Raw genomic sequence first — 22,381 nt, forward strand, 5'->3', positions numbered from 1 at the left:
CTGATGATGCCACTTCAATCAACCCTTCTTCCTCACAGAGCTGCAACTTTTCTAGAATGTGCTTACTAGTTCTTTGGGATGGTCTCAGACTATATCAGCTGGGGAGAGATTGCTTTTCATGTGATGCTCGCAGTACTTTTTTCAGTGAGATTATCCTTAGGAAAGGAGAGGAAACATCACTGGATGGAAAAAATATCTCAACAATCTAAGATAGACCCTTTAGCAGTTAAGTTTCCCACTATTGATATCTGTTGGTCACTATAGAGAATCATCAGTAACTGTGCAGACCTTACTTTTGATCATGGATGTTGTTTGAATTGTAAAAGATAAGATGAGTGAACAACTTGAATATTCCATGTACTTCACTAGAGAATAGGCAAGTGGCAACCTCATTCTCATTGTAGCCAAATTGTTAGCCAAAGTGATAGATATAGAGCAGATGTCAGAGGTAGTTTCTGTACTCCATGGTAGTGGCATGGAACGCATTGCCTGCAGCAGTTGTAGATTCGCCAACTTTATGGGCATTTAAATGGTCATTGGATAGACATATGGACGAGGATGGAATAGTGTAGGTTAGATGGACTACATGTTGGTTTTACAGGGTGGTGCAACATCGAGGGCTGAAGGGCCTGTACTGCACTGTTATGTTCCATGTTGCATATGTTACATAACATGGAATATGAAACTCATTAACCTCTGCCTCTAGATGGAAGTGCATTCTCCTTCCTTTTGTTGAAATAAAACTGCTAAAAAAAATAACCTTGGATGAAGAAAGCAAAGCGTGAGGCGCACATTAGCAAATGATAGTTTACTGCTGTGAAAATGTTAATCTGAAAGTACAATTAAGTGTGTGTGAAGTAGACACTGTTTAATAGGGTTATTTTAAGTATAGCCCTGTAATGCTAAGCTCATTTTTAAGGTAACCTATAAAATATAAGATTTTTCTCTTCCTCAGGTTCTGCACTTTTTTCAAAGTAAAATTTGAACATCAGAATGGTTCGATCTAACTCCCGATCTCATTCATCGAGATCAAGATCTCAATCTCGATCCAGCTCTCGATCAAGATCTCATTCTCGATCACGTTCCAGGAAAAAAAGATATAGGTAATCATTTTGAATGCTGGTTACATTTTGGTGCAAGATCAAAGTTTTTAATGTGTTTTTTACAAAGTAAATTTTGTAGACTTTCAGTTTGTATCAATTAATGTTTTGTTGCAAACTTGAGTTACATGTTTAAGAATAATCAGAACTGTCGGACGCAAAGACTTGTGAAATTTTCATAACAAAGTGTTTTTGCAGGGTGAGGGTATGTATACCAGGAATAGAATGGCTTTGAATGTTGAAGGCTCAGAATCCAGCTTTTATATAAGACAAAGTACAAATAAGTGTGATTATTTGCAAAGAGGCATGTACTTTGCATGCCTCTTTGCAAAGTACATAAGCTACTTCAAAACATTACCAAAATGATGGAAACATAATTAATAATTTCTTGAAAAACCAAAGTGCATAAGTATTTGACATAGTGAAGTGTTAACATGTGGTAGAGAAACCTAGCAATAAATAGAATATTTTTTTCAGGGAGCAAGTATTGGCAAAATGGAACAATTATCCAGTCTTTAAAAGATCTATGATTCTACCAAACTTCACTGCAAGTACAAGTGAATCTTTTAATTAGTAGTTAGTTTTGGGCTTTGGATTCAGATCAGCAAAGATTTGGGTTAAGTCTCATTACTATAAATTGCTGCAATTTCACTTGATGAGCATTGATTCAAATCCAGAGCCCAAAGGTGGAAGTTTCGCTAAGCTTCATATCATGACTTTGAAGAATTTCCATTGATGCAAACTGTTAAGTTTTTACTGTTCCAATTTTTTTGTGATCCAGGCTTGTTTTTTGGATTTGGTGTCCATGGAGAGACATCCGTACGTTAGCTTTTGTTAACCGTGTGAATTGGATTAGCATAACATGCCTTGTTACTCTTTACATTTACTCCTAAACATTGAAATTAATTTTGACTTTTTTCTTGTGAAGACCTTGTAATTTGAAATATCATGCCAACTCTCATTACTGATTAAATTTATTTTCTTGGGTTCGGAGGTGGAAGACAAAAGCTCCTTTAGAAATTACATTCTTCAGTCTAACTTCAAAGAATATGTAATTCTACATGCAGTGTCTCATTTCAAGGTCAGAAGGATAAATAGTGCTGCAATTTATTAAACTTTTTAAAAAAAGTAAATGTTAAAACAAGTTAATATTTTGAAAAACATAATGGTGTTTGATCTTCACTTTAATCATCTTCTGAAAGTATTACGCATAGTTATATGATAGGATAAGAATAATAACAGTTAAACAGAAGGCTGCATTTGATGGAATAAAAAACCGTCATGTAAAATTTGTATTATTGGGTTTGCATTTCTTTGAGAATGTACAGAAATGTTTTGAGGAGCGTATAGAAATTTTATTTGTAGAATTGTTCAGGATTAAAACTTGATTCAATTTCTATGACAAATCCAATAACGTAGGTCTTAGTCAGCTGCCTTTCTTCTGTCTTTGTTTTTCTTTCAGAAGTTGGATTTTGAAGATTGAGTTGGTTGAGTAGAATTCATCATAAAGACAAAAAGCGACTTGCTTTTATATAGCATCTTAACACGTCTGTCAAACATCTCAAAGCACTTCTCTTGCAATGAACCTCTTTTTGAAGTGCAATGACTTATGTAGGCAAATACGACATCCTTTTTGTGCACAACAAGATCCAGAAACAGCAGTGAGATGAATGGCAATTAATCTGATAGGGAATATTGTATGTAGTCTGGAAGGAATTAGCTGGATGGGTTGAATACTATATGTTTTCAAATTAAATGCATTGTTGTTTGGATTAAAAACCTTGGTGTAATTTTCCTAATGCAGGGGGGATATTTATTTTCAAATTTTTAACAAAACATTTTCAGCATGTTGAAAAGAGTGTCTTTAGAATATTTCAGTTGATATTGAGGCATGTATTAAAAGAATGTTTACTTGAATCTTTTCAATGGTTTAGTTGTGTGTAATCAAATTTCTCTGTAATAGAACTTAAGAGCTTTGTTTGTACTCTAACACTATTTCTGTGATCTTTTAAGCTTTTGTAGTTTGAGAGTTAAAAGGGGCAATATTTTTATACACTTATCAGCTTGAATATCTTTAAGTTGACCAACATGAAATGCAATGGAAAACTTATTGTATTATAATTCTGTGATCTGAACTACTTATGGAATAAACTATTTGTTGTGACACTTCTTTTATGGATTCTCTCAGTTCTAGATCTCGTTCCAGATCCTACTCACGATCTCGAAGTAGAGATCGTAACTATGCAAGAGACTATCGGGATTATCGTGGTAACAGAGGAATGAGACGCCCTTATGGCTATCGTGGAAGAGGGAGGGGATATTATCAAGGAGGGCCACGATATTATCGAGGTGGTTATAGATTGAATTGGCAGAATCGAAGGCAGTCTCGTAGTCCACGACGAGGCCGTTCTAGGTCAAGAACACCAAAACGTAGATCCATATCTCAACGATCCAGAAGTCGATCTCGACAATCACATCGATCTTCCTCTGCTAGGTCACGTGGCTCGTCGTCTTCCCGTTCCTCATCACGCCACAGTCGATCCCCAGTGGCTTCAAAACGGCACAAGCCCCTGGACAAACGTGGAAAGAAAACTGAAGGGACGGTTTCTCAAGATGAATCGGGAAAGATCAAGCAAACAGAAAAATCTGTAACAGATGTAAAATGTGAATCTGATTCTACTAAGATGCATAGTGAGTTTCGTAAAACTCCTCCAGTTCGAAGTGAGAGCTGGGCAGGACTTTCGACGTACAATGACAATAGTCCAAGGTCTCATCATAGTCTATCTTCACTTCCCAGCCCAACTAGTCTCAGCCCAACACGTTCTGTTCCTTCCCGTCATAGTTTGTTGCAAGCTGTGCCACCTAGGCTGAGCTCATCACAGACAAGTCCACCATCCTCCAGTTTGCAGCACAGTCCTGAACAGCATAGCTCCTCTGGACATAGTGCATCCCAGTACAGCCCTTCTCAGTGTAGCCCATTACGAAAAAGTCCTACGAAAATTGTTTCAGTTCAACACAGTGTTCCAAGGGAAGAAGTTCGACTGAAACTGTCTGCCTTTTCTGGTGATACTGTGGACCAAGAGCTCCTTAAAGCCAAGTACCTGAAGAGGTATGTGTTTTCCATACAGGTTATTCTGCCATAACACGTGTTTTGTTAATGTGAATTCGCTACAACATGATTGACGAATTGAGGACACCTGATAAACCATGAATGTTAAAGCGTGTATTGGTTGTAATGCAATTCCGGCCACATTAGTTTAAGTGGTGCTGCTATTTTGTGATTTTCTTATAACACAGGATTGCGTGAAAACGGTTTTGGAAGAACCAACTTTATTGTCTTCTGAAGATGAGTTTTTACAACATGATAGTAATGGTGACAACAAAATGGGGCTGACAACAGCTAAACATGAATTAAGATTTAATTATTATTTATATTATTTTTATATTAACCTAATGTTCTAAACAACTTGTTTAGCATTAAGTTGTTGGAGCAGTTGGGACTTGAATTTTTGTTCTCAACCGTTAAATGTTGAAGTGTACTTTTAGAAAATATATATATCCAAAAAATTGTTTTAAGAAACCAACTTTACAAAAGTTTCATCCCACTTCTTAGACCCGAACCCCCCAGCCCCCAATAAAAGTTGTTCCACACGCTTTTCCCCAGCACAACCCCCATGTCCTTCCAGCTATGATAACTTTGTTGGACTTCCTTTCCCTTCAGCTGTCCACCAAAGTCCCTGTCCTCTAGTAACTCCATTTAATATAGTAAAAGCACCTTGTTTATGTTTCCAGAGGTATTTTTCAGGATCATCATGGTGTTCTGCTTTTGTTCCACATTTCTACATGTTGTGAGGGTAAGATGAGTTTTAGTGGGACATCTTACGTGACCGTACTGTTGAGAAAGCGAGTATACACCTTGCTTGGTCATGCCTGAAGAGAAGGAGTGCATGTATTGGTACTTCGTCCAACTGTTTTCTAGACAGAGAATGGCAGTGAATATTGCCAGTATTCTCACTGACCATATGAGTGAGAATTGGCCCTGAAAGTAAGACTTTTTAAAAAATTTGCCATGTATCTTATCATACTTAAATTTTCACCACTCACCACTAGTCGAAAATGGCACTGAAACTAAACCCAAGAACTGGCTATCAAATAAGTGTACGAGAAGACGGATGCTTTATGGTAACATTCAGGTACTGGAGTCTTTTATCCTTTGATAGAAACCATGGGAAGGTCCTCAATCAACACTGAGATATCCCTTAAATTGACAAATCAAAACAGTCTTCATCTTTCCAGTCTGTGTTATAAATTTGATGGTTGTCTTGCCTTCATTAAAGGTTAAGGTATGACTATCTGTTTTACCGGCAATGGACCAAATTTCTAATGCTTTTTATAGCTTCTTTCACTTACATTGCCCAAAATCAAAACAAAATTGGTCATTTAAATTATATATTTTTTGCATGAAACAGTCTATACTCTCATGCAGCAAGGCCTGGATAATATTCAAGCTTAGACTAATAAGAGACCAAGAGCATTCATACCATGTAAGTGCTAAGCATTGACCATCTTAAACAAGAGAGAATCTATTCTTCCACAACTCCAAAACGAACAAACTACCTGGATGGGGCAGGTGGTAATGTTTTGGTTATATCACTGCCGTATAATTTGGAGACGCAGGCTAATGACCTGAGTTTGTCTTCAACTACGGTAGCTGGGCTGGTGGAATTTTAATTGAAATATAATGGTGCGGAGGTGGAGTCCCTATCCCTGGACTGGGAGCCCAGGTTCAAGTCCCATGTGCTCCAGAGGTGTGTAATAATATTGCTGAATAGGATGATTAGAAAATTAGGTTAACTTAAAAAGAATGTCAATAATTAAATTTTAATTCAAGTTTAGTTGTTGTCACCATTACTATCCTATTGCAAGAATGTTATCAATATGTGTAAGGGGTCGGGGAAGTGAGTGGTGAGTTGAGGGTTCCGATTAATGTTTATTCATGAGTTAGACTAGGTTTTTAAACCTTTAACTTTTCCTGGATAACTATAAGCTTAATTGAAGGGGAACCTTCCAAATTCTCTGATTTCAGTGGATTACTTTGGAGAGTTCCAAATGCAGGATTTGCCTATTGGAATTTTCAATTTTCTGGGCAGTTCCCACAGAGTCTGTAATGTCTGGGATTCTACAGGGTCACGATGCACAATCCAGTTTATACAAATACAGCAACTATCTGGCCACGTGAATTTCTGGTCTATTATCTCAAATTTTGGGCACCACACATAAGAATTGATGTAAAGACTTTTGAGCAGACATGGAAACAATTTACAAGAATGTTTCCAGGACTGAAGGATTTCCGTAATATAGAAAAATTGCTAAAGCCGTGGTTGCTCTCCTTGACAGAGAATGTTTAGAGGAATTTTTGTAATGGTGTTTAAAATCAGGTGAGCTTGAGACAGAGTAGATAAGAGAAACTGTTCTTACTGATGGTTTGAGAAGTAGTGGATGCAGACTCAAGATCACTGTTATGAATGAATGATTTTGTTGCCACGTATTTTACAGTAAGGATAAATAAAGTACAATGAATGGCATTCATTTATCATAATCTGGCACCAATCTGTATAATTTAAGAATAAGGAAAAAAAATACAGAATATAGATTGATAATGTAAAGGGAAATTTTTTTATGCTGCACGTTGGTTAGATCCAGAATGCACTGCCTGAAAATGTGGTGGAGGCACATTTCGTAATTGTTCATAATTTTCAAAGGAGGATTTGGACAAATATCTGAAGAGAGAGAACATTGCAGATAGAGCTGGGACTGGTTAAATTGTTCTTGGTTCACCCTCTATTTATTTGTTTTGCTTTCCTTTTGCTATTAGCTTACTAAATTGATTCTAAACTTGATTTGCTAAGTGCCGATATCTGTGATCAAAATTCACTTAGTTACTTTTGATCATTTGATTTTGACATAATTTGAGAAATTGGAGCTGCTAGTAAATCACTGAGCACAGAAATTAGACTAAATGAATTAAAGAAATGAACTAAATTATAAACTGTAAATGGCATAAAATCGTATTTTAAAAAAATGATTTTTTTAAAACTTTCCTGATATTTTCTTGTAGACTGAATACATGAGAGAAGCGATGATTAATGTTGATTTAAGAATATTTTGTTCTGTCACAGACACTGCTACTGAAACAGGAATTAATCAAGCTTTTAATAAGTAAAACTTTTAAAATGTGCAGAATCTTTTTGTTACATTTCTTATGGTTTTTATTTTATAGGTACACCGAGGATGAGGAGAATAGGACCTTTGTGTTGGACAGAGGAGATGGAAGAGAGAAAGATACTCAAAAAGAAAGAGGATTGGAGAAAGATAAGGCAAGGGGGAGGGAATGGGGGGATAAAGGAATAGATTATGGTAGTTCTAAAAGTGAGTACTTCAGAAAAGAAGCAGAAAAAATGCCATACTTAACCGAGTCCCCAGAAAGGCACAGACAGTGTGTTGTGGATGCATTATCTGATGAACTAGATCATTACAGACCTAAATATCAGTACAGTGTGACCAATCAAGCAGAGAAGGAAAAGGGTTATGGAATTGAATCACATTGGAATTTTGACAGTGAAGAAAGTAAATATAATACAAAAATTGTAGTCAAAGGAACAAAAGACCATGAAAGGTATGAAGATGAGAGGTCTTACAAATTTCATGTGGCTAGCTTTTCATCTAGTGCAGCAAAAGAGAAACTTAGGGAAGAAGACAAATATGCAGAGAAAAAATATGAGGAAAGAGCAGCACCAAAGAAAGAACCTGCTTCACCTGAGCCAGTGAAAGATGAAACATTCAAAGAACTGTATGATCCAAGCTCCTCACTCCCACAGCAGAAGAACACAGATGTCCGAGAAAGGGACAAAATGTCTTTCACAGAGGAAAGTCCGCCCAGAATAAAACCTCTGGCCACTACATCCTGTCAGCCTGAAGTGAAATTGAAAATGACTTCACCCCATTTTGAAGACTCTGTACGGTAAGTTGCTGCTTGTTTGTGTGTTGTATTTCTTTGCTGAATTTGCCTTTCTTGTTGATTTGTCTCTTATTTATACATTCATGCTTTTTTTTTCCCTTTATATCTTTTTTGCAATTCAGATTAGTAAAACTAATTAGTTGTAACTAGAGAATGTTTGTGAGTGGTTTAGAAATGATCATTTGCAAAAGTTAATTTTCTACTTCTTAAAAATGTCACAGATTAGTACCACGTACTCATAATAGAAATGTTTAATCTGTTGATTTAGATTTGAATTATTCAGTACTTTTTTGTCTTTGCTGTTCAGTGCGGCCTCTTGTGACACAATGTGTTATAGTCTTTACCTCTGGGCCAGAAGGTCGCGATTTAAGTCTCTCCTGCCATAGAGGTGTGTCATAACATGTCCAAACAGGTTGATTAAAAATACTAGGACAAAAATTGACAGTGTACCCAAGTATAGATTTTCTGGCTTGCCATGTCAAAAATTACAGACACATTGAGTTAATTTTGAAATCTAATGGCTATGGAATTACTCCATGAAACCCATTATAGCACCACAATTCTAAGGCCTATCATGGCTGAACACTTGTCTTTCCCTCCCACCTTCCAGCTCTTAAACCACCTTAGAGACATGTCATCTAGGTGATGTATGAAAAGCAGTAAACACCAAGGACCAGTACGGGGAAACAAAATTGGCTGATAAAATTCCTTTCTGACTGGCTTTGGTGAAGGATATCTTTTCAGGAAATTGAGGGTTTATATAGTTTTTCCGTAAAGAGAATAATCTATATAGTGTGATCTTGGCTCCAGTTAGGTACTAGTTTACCTCTGTTTTTGAAGATACCAGTCAACAGTGTGTTTTGGAGGCTCTCTATTGTAAATGGAGTAAATGGAGGACTGTCGAACATAAATACCAGTCTTTTTTTAATAGGCTAAGCCGATGTCTTATGGTCCTTACTAATCTTTAAAATTGGACTTATCTATACATAGGAATGCTATTCACTCATTAGACCTATTGGAATAAAATGGAGTTTCCTTTCCTTTAGAAAATATGTCTTGGGTCAAACAAGACTTTGGAAGGCATTTTAATCCAAGGCAAATGAGCATTATTTCACATTTGAATTGATTTTATGAAATTATCCAAAGAGTCCAGTTGTAGTGGCATAGCTGACTTTGCTCATTTAGTAGTGCAGAAACGTCAATTCAAATTCTGCCATGGGTAAATGTGGCATTTAAATTCTGAGTATTAAATACATTTGGAATTAAGATATAGTTTCAGAAATGGTGACCATGAAATAACTGGATTATTATAAAACTTTAATAGTTTGCTATATCATTTAAGAAAGGTGACTTCCTGCCTTTACCTAATATGGCTTATATGGCTAGGGGAGGCAGTGATAGTAGCTGAATGGTAATCCAGGACCTCGGGCTAATGTTATGGGTTTGAAACCCACCACAGTGGATGGTGACACTTGACTTGACTTTAATAAAAATCTGGAATAAAACAAAAAGCTGCTTTAATGGCAACTATGTAACTACTGTTGACTTATTGTTTTTAAAATATTGTTTCTCTAATGTCCTTTGTATCCACATTGATGTGGTTGACTCTTAACTGTCCTCCGAAATGGCCCAGATAATCATATAATTCAGGGACGATAAGGGATGGACAATAAATGCTGGCTCAAACATTCATGCTAATATCGCATAAATGAATTTTAAAAAATGATTCTGAACTCCCTTTGAAATGGTGCATCGAAACCACGAGACTGGACTGCAGCTGTTTGAGGATGGCTTATCCTCTTGTGCAATTGGGGATACCCAATGATGTATACTTTCCATGAATTAATGAATAATTCAAGGAGGGAGCAACTGGAGAATTGAGAAAGAAAAGTCCTTCACTGCTTCAGTAAATTCCCTTCAAAGATTTTCATTTTCTTGTTGTACCAGTGGAAACTGACCTACTTTTCGGACTTTTAGATCCCCTTTGGCCCAATGCAAAGGGATGTTTGGAAATATTCTGTCGAGTCGCGTGGCTCTCATAAATGCAGAGACGTGACTTCCTCAGAGTAGTCATACTACAGAACTAGAATCCTACAGCACGGAGACAGGCCCTTTGGCCCAAACTGGTCCATCTTGACCAGAATGTCCATCCATGCTAACCCCATTTCCTTGCACTTGGCTGTTATCCTTCTAATCATTTCCTATTCATGTATTTATCCAAATGCCTTTTAAATGTTGTTAATGTACCCGCCTCAACCCCTTCTACTGACAGCACATTATATATGCGTGCTACCTTCTGTAAAAAAAAAAAAGTTGCCACTCTGGTTCCCTTTTATTCTTTCCCCTCCAACCTTAAACTGATGCCCTTGAGTCTTCAATTCTCCAATCCTGGGAAAAAGAGAGTACATTCACCCTACCCATGCCTCTCATCATTTTATACACCACTATAAACGTTCTCTCCCCCCCAGCCTCCAATGCTCTAAAGAAAAACGTCCGAGCTTGTTCAACCTCTCCCTATAACTCAGACCATTACGTCCAGACAACATCCTTGTAAACTTCTTCTACACTCTTTTAAACTGTTGTCCAAAGGTTTGAACATTTTTGTTTATTTTTGGTGTAGACAAGTTAGCATTCAATGTAATACCAGTCCTGTAAATATATATGCAGTTTGACTGAGGGATAGACTGGCAACTGTCGCTGTGTGGTTAACTTCAGAGTAAAATGTACCGTGTATGGTACCTTTTATTTTGCCCTCAATTGTGAAGCAGCAAAGAAGTAAATATAGTGTATTTCCATGTGCTGATGGAAAAGGGAAGGTTTGGCTGCTGCATGTTTGAGCTTTCCAATTCTTAAAAGTGTAATTCAATGTTGACAGATCTTTTCCAATTCCACCCTCCTCTTTTTAAAGTCTTGGTATATTCATATCAATGTCTTTCTGCTTCATTTTTGTTCTGGGATCTATTGACAGGTGACTTTTAAGACCAATTGATCAAAGTAGCTGTAGTGGTATTATATTCTTTCCGTGTGATGTTTTTCTCATGTTGACCTAGTTATCTGATGAGGGTGAAACATTATAGACAGCCAGTCAGTTCAATCCACTGTGATATAGTGTGGACCTTTTCTTGTCCAACACCATTGGCAATTTTCAAATTTTGTTATCAACCTTGAAGTGAATGACTTTCAAAGAGATTAATTTCCGAGTGACCATCTTGTTGGATTGGACAGCGACTTATCTGAGCAAGATGCTTTCCAAACCATCTTGGCTTGGAAATATATTGATATTCCTTCACTGTTGGCTGGCTTAAAATCTTGCAGTTGCCTTCCTAGTTAAATTGTAGGTGTGCCTACCTTCAGTGGACTGCAGCAGTTCAAAAAGGCAGTTCAGCAGCACTAACTCCAGCGCAGTTTGAGATGGGCAATAATTGCTGGTCAAGCCAGCAATGCCCACATCCTGGGAATAAATAAAAATTCATGTCTTAAGACGTTTGACTGTAATAAACACATTCATCAATTTAGATTAGTAGACGACTACTTTTTAACCTACTGAAAAGGTCTTCCATCTTAACTTGCAACCAAAACTCACCATTATGTTTATATATTTCTACTGCTCCCTAAATATAAGACTAGATTTCTACTGAAAATCACAAGCTGCAGCATGTTACGACACTGGGTAAACCCTCCTGCTTAATTTAAACCAACACAGAAAAGATTTATCCCATGCAGCAATGTGTAAAAATTTGAGTGGCCAAGAACTAATTAAAGTAAAAATTAACAAATTTACTTCTTGAAGTATAACAGAATAATTAACTAACAACTATTTACAACTCCTTCCTCTAACCTATCTTTTATCTTGCCTTCTATAATACTAGTCTGATAAAACTTCCAATTAAGATTTACAGAAAAATTGAAATTTTAAAACCAGCCAGCGGTCGAATCTTCTCTTCATCCTCGTTGGTAGATTTACTCTCCAGGTCAGTGTGGAGGCTTTTCTCTGGGCAAACTCCTTCTCTAGATAGGTACCTCTGAGAGTTCTGACTAGCAGTCTACCGCTGTTGGTGTGGTGGCAGTTCTCCTCCCAAATGTTAAATTTTCCCTGGTCTTATACCCCAAAGCATTGGATTGTGTCATTGGCTTTTAAGATTGTCAATATACTCCATTCAAACTTGGTCAGAATTTGATAATTTTCGGGGTATAATTTAAACTAATTGACCTAATTTTGAATCTTTTCTTCAGGCATGCCCAAAACGTCGATTGTCCTGTTCCTTGGATGCTGCCTGACCTGCTACGCTTTTCCAGCAACACATTTTCAGCTCTGATCTCCAGCATCTGCAGTCCTCACTTTCTCCTCTAATTTTGAATCTGTTTTGTCATTTCCAGGCAACCAGCTACCCCAGTAGCTGGAGCACATGTTACAATGTCTAACTGAGAACACTTGGTGCTGTCACTGCTAGCTTTTACTCTTAAAGGTATAGTGCACCTGCAAGATCTCTTCTTTCTGACCCTACAGGGTGCATCTTGCAGAACCTTTTCATTTTTAAAAAATAATTCCTGTTCATTCAATCTCCTCTGTTTCCAAGGTATTCTGATATGACTTCCTAGTTTTTTTAACTCCTCATAATCCTTGTTTCTTCTCTGTCATCCTCAACATTTCATTTGTTGATGAACTGAAAAGTAGTCCTGCTCCATTACAGAGACATGGATAGAGCAGGGACAGGAATGACTGTTGCAGGTTCCGGGATTCAGATGTTTCAGTAAGAAAAGAGAAGATGGTAAAAGAGGGGGAGGTGTGGCATTGTTGATCAGGGACAATATTACAGTTGTAGAAAGGATGTTTGGGGACTCGTTAACTGAGGTAGTATGGGCTGAGGTTAGAAACAGGAAAGGAGAGGTCACCATGCTGGGAGTTTTCTGTAGGCCTCCGAATAGTCCCAGAGATGTAGAGGAAAGGATAGCAAAGATGATTCTCGATAGGAGTGAGAGAGGCAGGATAGTTGTCATGGTGACTTCAACTATCCAAATATTGACTGGGAACACTACAGTATGAGTACTATAGATGGGTCAGTTTTTGTCCAGTGTGTGCAGGAGGGCTTCCTGACACAGTATGTAGACAGGCCTACAAGGGGCCAAGTCACTTTAGATTTAGTACTGGGTAACGAGCCTGGCCAGGTGTTAGATTTGGAAGTAGGTGAGCACTTTGGAGACAGCGATCACAATTCTGTCAGGCTAAGGCGCTTGAGGGTTACAAGGATGTCAGGAAAGACCTAAAAAGAGAGCTCAGAAGAACCAGGAGGAGACATGAGAAGTTGTTGGCGGATAGGATCAGGGTTAACCCTAAGCTTTCCAAAGGTATGTCAGGAATAAAAGAATGACGAGAGTTAACTGAGTGCCAATCAAGGATAATAGTGGAGTCAGAGGAGATAGGGGAAGCACTAAATAAATATTTTTCGACAGTGTTCACTATAGAAAGTGAAAATGTTGGCGAGGAAGATACAGAGATACTTGCACCTAGACTAGAAGAAATTGAGGTTCACAAGGAAGAGGTATTAGAAATACTGCAGAGTGTGAAAATAGACAAGACTCCTGGGCTGGATGGGATCTATCCTAGGATCCTCTGGGAAGCAAGGGAAGAGTTTGCCGAGCCTTTGGCATTGATCTTCAAATCATCACTGTCTACAGGAATAGTGCCTGAGGGCTGGAGGATAGCAAATGTGGTTCCTTTGTTCAAGACAACCCTGGTAATTACCAGAGTCTCACTTCAATTGTTGGTAAAGTGTTGGAAAAGGTTATAAGAGATAGGATTTATAACCATCTAGAAAAGAATAATCTGATCAGGGACAGTTAGCACGGTTTTGTGAAGGGTAGGTCGTGCCTAACGAATCTTATTGATTTTTTTTGACATAGTGACCAAACAGGTAGATGAGAGTAAACCAGTTGATTTCAGCAAGGCGTTTGATAAGGCTCCCCACATTAGGCTATTATACAAAATGTGGAGGAATGGGATTATGGGAGACATAGCAGTTTGGATCAGCAATTGGCTTGCTGAAAGAAAACAGAGGATTGTAGTTGATGGAACATGTTCATCTTGGTGCCCAGTTACTAGTGGCGTACCGCAAGTGTCGGTGTTTGGTCCACTGCTGTTCGTCATTTTTATAAATGACCTGGATGAGGGCTTAGAAAGGTGGGTTAGTAAATTTGCAGACGACACTAAGGTTGGTGGAGTTGTGGATATGATGAAGGATGTAGTAGGTTGCAGAGAGACATAGATAGGATGCAGAGCTGGGCTGAGAGGTGGCAAATGGAGTTTAATGTGGACAAGTGTGAGGTGATGCACTTTGCATTCCGATTACTCCATCCAAAGTACTGGGCAAATGGTAAGATTCTTGGGAGTGCAGATGAGCAGAGATCTCGGTGTCCAGGTACACAGATCCCTGAAAGTTGCCACCCAGATTGACAGGGTTGTTAAGAAGGCATACAGTGTTTTGCCCTTTATTAATAGAGGGATTGAGTTCCGGAACCAGGAAGTCATGCTGCAGCTGTACAAAGCTCTGGTACGGCCACACTTGGAGTATTGTGTACAGTTCTGGTCACCGCATTATAAGAAGGATGTGGAAGCTTTGGAAAGGGTGCAGAGGAGATTTACTAGGATGTTGCCTGGTATGGAAGGAATGTCTTACGAGGAAAGGCTGAGGGCTTTGAGGCTGTTCTCGTTAGAGAGAAGAAGGTTGAGAGGTGACTTAATAGAGACATGCAAAATAATCAGAGAGTTATAGTGTAGGTGGGATGGGCTTCAGATTAGTATGACAGGGCGGTGCAACATCGAGGGCCGAAGGGCCTGTACTGCACTGTAATGTTCTATGTTCCTTTGCCTCGCGTAGCAGCACCTGCTTTTGAACTTCTTAAAATCCTTCATTCTGACTGCTTAAGAGTCTGAGTTCAGACAGCAATAAGGCCAGTCACCACCTTCCCTGGGTCCAATTGTTAACACTTTCTCCTTATTTTAAATACATTTGAGAACAAGTATTTATCTGCATAACAAGCAGGTCACATGAGTTTGTTTCCAGGTAGACTTGACATAGGTGAAATGGGCATCCTCCTAAGACAACACAGTCCAAACCCACAACCACTACCATTTAGAAGAACAAGAGTGGCAGATACAAGGGAACAATACCACCTGCAAGGTTACCTTCAAATTCCCCTGCAAGCCACTTAGCATCCAGACTTGGAAATATATTGCTGTTTGTTTGCTGGGTCAAAATCTTGGAGCTTCCTTTCTAATGGCATTGTGGGGTGTACCAAATGGACTGTAGTAGTTCATGAAAGCAGCTCACCACCACCTTATTTAGCACAATTAGGAATGAGTAATAAATGGTGGGCCTACAGTGATGCCCACATGCCATGAATGAATTTTTAAAAAAAATTCTCTGTCCAAAGTACTCTCTTTTAGCTTGAATTAAAGAAAATACTCATACAGATTTGGAGCAGGATTAAACCCTTTGAGTCTGCTCTGTTATTCAATAAGCTAGTGGCTGATTTTGATTTCGCCACATTCCTGCCTAGCCCCTGTCATCCTTCACAGCCTTTCTTAACAAGTACCTATTTACCTCTGTCTTAAAATGATTCAAGGACTCTGCTTTCACTGCTTTTGAGAAAGAGTTTTAAAGACTCATGAACCTCTGAAAAACATTTCTCCTTATCTCAGTCTTAAATGAGTGATGTGTTATTTTAAAATGGTGATCCCTAGGTTGTAGATGCATCTACAAGTCCTTTCCAATGTGAACTCTAGTCAAGACTGCTCAGGATCATAAGTTCCAATCAAGTTGTCTTTTATTCTTTTAAACTCCAGAGGATGCAATCCTAACCTGTCCAACCTTTTTATCCATAAGACAACCTGTTCATTCCAGGTATTTATTGATGAATTATAGAAATTGACAGCACAGAAAATAGCCGTTTGACCCATCATGTCTACACCAGCCAAAAATATGCACCTAACTATTCTAATCCCATTTTCCAGCACTTGGCCTATAGTCTTATTTGACTAGCATTGGAAGTGGACATCTAAATGCTGCTAAAATGCTTTGGCAGTTTCTGTCTCTAGGTAACAAGTTCTAGATTCCCACCACTCTCCAGGTGAAAGATGTTTTCCTCACATCCCCTCTAAATCTCCTCCTTATCCTGGCCATTGAGCCCTCCCACAAAAGATACGTTCCTTACTGTCTATCCTGTTCATGCCCTTCACAATTTAAGCATTGCAATTGTCTACCATCTTGGTCCCTGCTCCAAGGAAAGCAATCCCAGTCTATCCAATCTGTCGTCTTAACTAGAACTCTGCAACCCAGCCAATACTAAGGTAAATCTCCTCTGTGCCCTCTCCAGTGCAGTGATATCCTTCCTATAATGTAGAGTTCCAGAAATGCACATTGTGCTGTAGATGTGGCCTAATCAACATTTTATACAGTTCCAGCATAACCTCCCTGCTCTTAAACCCTCTGCCTCAGTTAATAAAGGCAATTATCCCCTATGCCGCCTTCCCCACTTTATTTCCTTGTCCTGTTACTTAAAGGGATCAGTAGACATGACGCTCATCATTCAGTCAGTTCTGAATCCGAATAGCCTAATTTTCTTGGATTCTAAGGGTTCTTTGTTATCAGTCTTCCTTGTGGAACCTTATCAAAAGCCTCACTGACTTCCAAGCAGACTACATCAAATACATTGCCCTCACTACACACTTGGTCACTTCTTCAAAATATTCAGTCATGTTGGTCAGACATTAACCCCGTAACAAAACAATGTTCTTGATTAATCCTTGCCTCTCCAAATGTTTATTAATTTTTTCCCTTAGAATATTTTCCAGTAGTTTCCCTGCCACTAGGATTACACTAGCTGGCCTGTAGTTTCCTGGTTTGTCCCTTTTCCATTCTTTATTAAAGTTACCAGTTTTAATCTAGTCAGCCTTCTCTCTGAACTGCTTTCATTGTATCCTCCCTTTCTTCAGGACACCAATACTGTATGTCATACTCTAGATGTAGTCTCAACCAATGCCCTGTTTAACTGCAGTATAATAACCTTTTGCATTCTACTTCCATTATGATAAATAATAAAACTCTACGAGTTTTCTATTCATGCTAATATGTTACTCTACACCATGAACTTTTAATTTTAACAATAGCCTTTGATGTGACACCGTTATCAAATGCCTTCTGAAAATGCTTTCTGAAAATTGCAATGCTTTCTGTTTATCCACAGTATATGTTGCTTCCTCAAAAACTTCAATAAATTAGTGAAACATGATTTCCCTTTCACAAAACCATATAATCAAGCAGTGTCCATCTTCAACTTTTCTAAGTGCCCCTCTAAAATATCTTTTAGTAATAACTTATATCATCTTCCTGAAGGATTTAGGAAGGATTTTAAGCTAAATGGCCTGTAGTTTTATGCTTTTGATTACCTTTTTGAATAAAAGAATTTCAATTAAATTGGAAAATAGTAAATGTAAGTTTTTGAACAGAGGAACTTTGGAAAATTAAAAGCATCACATTGACTATCTTACTAGCTTTTTTTTGAGATTGTAGGATGAAGTCTATCAGGTCCTAGGGACCTTTCAGCTTATAGCATTAATAGTTTGGTTAGTCTCATTTTCCTGAGTTCCTCCCTACCTTCAATTTCTTGACTGAATCTGGGCATGTTGCTTGAATCCTCTATAGTGAATACTGTTGCAAAATACCCGTTCAATTCATCTACCATTTTGTTGTTTTTGTTATTAATTCTGCAGACTTGCCTTCTGTCAAGTTGGAAATTTCCTTTTTAGTTGGAATGTATTTTATTATTGTATTCTACCTTAAATGTCTACCATGGCATTTCCAATGACCTATTCTTTAACCTAATTTATCATAGAGTCACAGAGTCATACGGAAGACAGACCCTTCAATAAAATCTCCAATATAATGTGGAATATAAGTAGAGCATTAGCTTTTATGGAGACATTTTGTATTGGTTTCTTGCTGTGTCTTGTGGAGCAATTACAGTTTAAGATCTGAGATGTTTTTCTCAAATATTTTGTAGTGCTTATTTGCATGATTTCTCCAGGAACTTAATATCAAGTAGAAAACTAGTTCTCTATCTGCTCTCCTCCTCCCCCTTCTCCTCCTCCACCTGAAAACCTAGAAAGTGCAATGGTGCAATTTGTTGAAAAATGAAATGAAAGCAAAATATGTTTTTCATTCATTTAAGTTTGGCCAACATCGAATTGGAGCAGAGTTAGCAGTCTTTGCTTAATTAGGAATATGGGAGCAGGAGTAGGTCAGTCAGTCCCATGAGCGTGCTCCGCCATTCTAGGTCATGAGCCTCAACCGCATATTTTCACACTATACCTAAATCCATTGCTGTCATGTAATAACTGGAAATCTATCAATCCTTGACTTGAACTTAATTCATGACTCAGATTCCACAGCCAATTGGCATTAAGAATTCCAAAGACTCATCACACTCTCAGTGAAAATGTTTTCCTCATTTTGGTCCCAAATGGATCGCGTTTTATTCTGAGAATGCCCCCTGGTTTTAGACCCTTGGCCAGAGAAAACAGCCTTTGTGTCCAGAAGAGAAAATGAGGTCTGCAGATGCTGGAGATCAGAGATGGAAATGTGTTGCTGGAGAAACGCAGCAGGTCAGGCAGCATCTAGGGAACAGGAGAATCGACGTTTCGGGCATTAGCCCTTCTTCAGGAAGAAGGGCTAATGCCCGAAACGTCGATTCTCCTGTTCCCTAGATGCTGCCTGACCTGCTGCGCTTCTCCAGCAACACATTTCCATCAGCCTTTGTGTCCACCCTATCCACCGCTTTAAGAACTTTGCACATTTCTGTGAGATTGTTTCTCATTCTTCTAAACACTATAGAATATAAACAGTCTGTTCAATCTCTCCTCATAGGAAAGCCTCAGCATCCTAGGAATCAGTCTGGTGAACATTTGCAGCACTTTTTCAATGGCAGTTATATCCTGCCTTAGGCAAGAGATCAGAACTGCACACAGCGCTCCATGTGCCATCTCGCCAATATTACAGTTAAAGATCTTTTTGGCTGTTGTCCTCAAACTAGGAGAACGTGAGGACTGCAGATGCTGGAGATCAGAGTTGAGTGTGTGGTGCTGGAAAAGCGCAGCAGGTCAGGCAGCATCTGGGGAGTAGGGGAATCGACGTTTCGGGCATAAGCCCTTCATCAGGCAGCATCCGAGGAGCAGGAAAATCGACGTTTTGGGCAAAAGCCCTTCATCAGGAATAATCACAACCTGCCATCCTGAAAAAATGATCTACTTATTCCTCCTCTTCTTTCTGCCAATTAACCAATCCTCACTCTATGCTAATATATTATCCCAGTACCATTGACTTTAATATTATATAATCATTTCCTTTGTGGGACTATATCATATCTCCTGAATATCCAAGTACACCATATCAGTAGTTCTTCCTTATCAACTTTGCTATGAACATGCTTAAAACTCTATCAGATTTCTCAAATATGATGTCCCCTTCGTAAATCAGTGTATCTTAATATCCAGTAATCCCATTCTTCTTAATAGATTTTAATATTTTTCCTATTACCAGTGTCGGGCTAACATCTGTAGTGCCCTGGTTTCTCTATCTCCTCCTTTCTTAAACACTGGGTTACAATTTCAACCTTCCAACCCATTGCAGAATTAACAGAATTTTGAAAGATGATTGCCAATGCTATCACGCTATCTCTAGCTATCTTTTCCAACATCCTTCTCTTCTAGGATGAAGATCATTGGGTCCCAGGAACGTTTCAACTTTCAGTCCCATTAATTTCCCCATACCACTTTTTTAGAAACTAATTTCTTTCAGTTCAACAATGTCCCTAGACATGATAGAATTTACCATTAATTTTGATAAAGATGGGATTCAGTCTGAAGCTTGACTAAATCTAAACAAGGGTGGTTTTAAAGGTGTGAGGAGGAAGTTGACCGTGGTGGATTTGACTCAAAACATTATTTCTGGTTCTCACTCCAACAATGGTTCCAGACCTGTTGAGTTTCTCCAACATTCTCTAGTCCTCTGTCAGTATTCCCCTTGTTGCCCTGGGGCTGTTAGGAGTCATCTCTGTGGTAATGGAGTTGTACAAAACCACAGATTAGATTTTGTCTTCGGGGTTGCTCCATCCACAGTCGTTTTCACCTCTCAATCTAATTACTATTATTATCTCCTCTGATCTGAATTTGAGCTTCCAATTTCTATCTATTGTTAAAGCTACTTTCAAAAAAAAAACTTGATCCTTGCCTTTTTACATCATCAGATATTGAGAGGTTGGAAGATTCACTTCCTGAAGGACATTATAAATCCAGTTCCGTTTTCGTAACCATTCAGTTGCCCCCAAATTTTTGTATTAAGAGTTCAATTTTGCAAAAATAGATGGTAGAATTTGAATTTACGATCTCAGACTATACTGACATCACAAGGCTGTTGTATTTGAGTGAGGAGGAAAATATTAATTGGCATCTAAATAAGTACGGAATACACAGAAGTCTTTAAAATGTAGTTTATCCTTCTTTCCAGACCTGGGAGTTCTTTGACAACTGAGAGACTGCTTTCCTGTGCTCTTGTCCATTCCAGCAAGAAAGAGCAAGGATTCCGCTCTATCTTTGATCATCTTAAGTTGCCTCAGTTTTACAGAAGTTCGTCAGAGTCATTTATTCAGCATATCGTGGCCCTGGTTCATCATGTTAAAGGTATGTTGGTGCCTGGATAGATGTATCATTGTGAAAAGCATGCTAGAACCAATTTAGTGTTTTGTTGCATAATCTTTCAATTCTGAATTTTCCCAAGAGTATAACTTGATATATGCTGCCACACTTGGCATTTTTGCTATCGCGGTTCAGTTTAAATGAAGATGTACAGGTAAGCAACTATTTCTTGAAAGGGGGAAACAAAGCACTTTTACTTGGTTCTTTATTTTTGTTCAGAAAAAATATTTCCCAAGAAAGTACTGAGATGTAGAAATGAAATCATCCCAACCCTAAATAATTTTGAGTACAGTGACAGTGGTCGCTTCATATTACCATGGTAACATTTGCTCATTTTATTCAGAGTTTGAGGGTTAACTATTAAAGTGGTAGTACATTGTATGCCTTTTCTCTTGTGTTGAATCTAAAAAGTATCCAGTTTGTGCATTAAATCTCTATAAATGAAATTGTTGACACAATAGAACTTGTTTCCATGTACCTGAACATTTTCATTTACTCCATCCAAGTGCTCACTTACTAATATGAGGATATTATATACATGTCGGAAGGTTATTCTCTATGTTGGGCAGGGGGTATCACAGCCAATCTTCATGCTTTTGAGCATGTGAACTTCTAATAGGAATTCTTGGCCAGTGATTTGAAGATCAAAGCTTGATCGCTGTGTTAGCACCTGCCCCTTACTAAATGGAGGCTTTAAGGTTAGTTGCAGCACTCCGAACTACTATATAGTGTTTTAAAATGCTAAATCATCAAAGGAGCGTAAATATTTAGAATTTTGGATGCAAAGTTTGACTAAGTAGTACATCTGAATGTTTCTGTACTAAACTGACAATACAGGCTAAGTTTTGTTAGTCTGCCTCTTTCCACATTTTAATTGGCCTGTGAAGATGGACTTCCTTAGTTCGATACAACTATTTTGAGATAGTCGTTAATGCTTTTGTAGCTTTTCATCTGCAAATAATTGGTCGAACATTTAAAGTGCTTTATCATTTGTAGAGAGAGGCATAAATCAGATTTTCTTACAATGAAGTCCAAAACTTGTGATAACAATATTGATGTTTTAAACTGGGGACCTTAGTAATTTGAAGTATTGTCTTTTGGATATTAATGTGTAGACTTCAAAATGCATTGACTTTGAAGTATTCAGCATTTATTTCTTCAATAATTGTCAGCTGTTCATCAATTAGCATCTTAATTGGGCCGTTACTCTTCCAAGGCTGTAGATAACTTTTCATTTCCTTGTAAATGTTCTCTCTTAATTTCTTAATGGAATTAGAAACGACAAAGTTTAACACTGAGGGAGAAACTTGATCTGAACCATATTCCCTTTGTTGGAGGAAAATGGGGCACATGGTCTACCTTCATGTGCAACATTTTCAGGCATTCTGAGGAACTAACCATCACCTTTAATACCTGTTGTTTCAGTTCATTTGTTTAGAAATGGCATACTTTTTTAAACTTCAAGGAAATCAATGTTGTATAGCACAAATTCAATATGAGGCTCAATATTTTAAG

General features: G+C 38.1%; 1 protein-coding gene across 5 annotated transcripts in view; it reads left to right on the top strand.

Moving 5' to 3' along the window:
* Positions 1-22,381, top strand: part of LOC122547397 (bcl-2-associated transcription factor 1-like) — a 71,720-nt gene that overhangs the window by 11,807 nt on the left and 37,532 nt on the right. For all 5 annotated transcript variants that reach the window (XM_043686026.1, XM_043686045.1, XM_043686050.1 and 2 more), the window contains exons 2-5: positions 956-1,103; positions 3,289-4,209; positions 7,381-8,121; positions 20,679-20,851. In XM_043686026.1, the coding sequence (XP_043541961.1) occupies positions 994-1,103; positions 3,289-4,209; positions 7,381-8,121; positions 20,679-20,851 (1,945 nt within the window). In that variant the 5' untranslated portion in view covers positions 956-993. The remainder of the gene's footprint in view (positions 1-955; positions 1,104-3,288; positions 4,210-7,380; positions 8,122-20,678; positions 20,852-22,381) is intronic.

The sequence above is a fragment of the Chiloscyllium plagiosum genome, unplaced genomic scaffold (assembly GCF_037043375.1).
Source record: "Chiloscyllium plagiosum isolate Xiang-an unplaced genomic scaffold, Cpla_swu_hap1 HiC_scaffold_3, whole genome shotgun sequence".
Classification (NCBI taxonomy): domain Eukaryota; kingdom Metazoa; phylum Chordata; class Chondrichthyes; order Orectolobiformes; family Hemiscylliidae; genus Chiloscyllium; species Chiloscyllium plagiosum.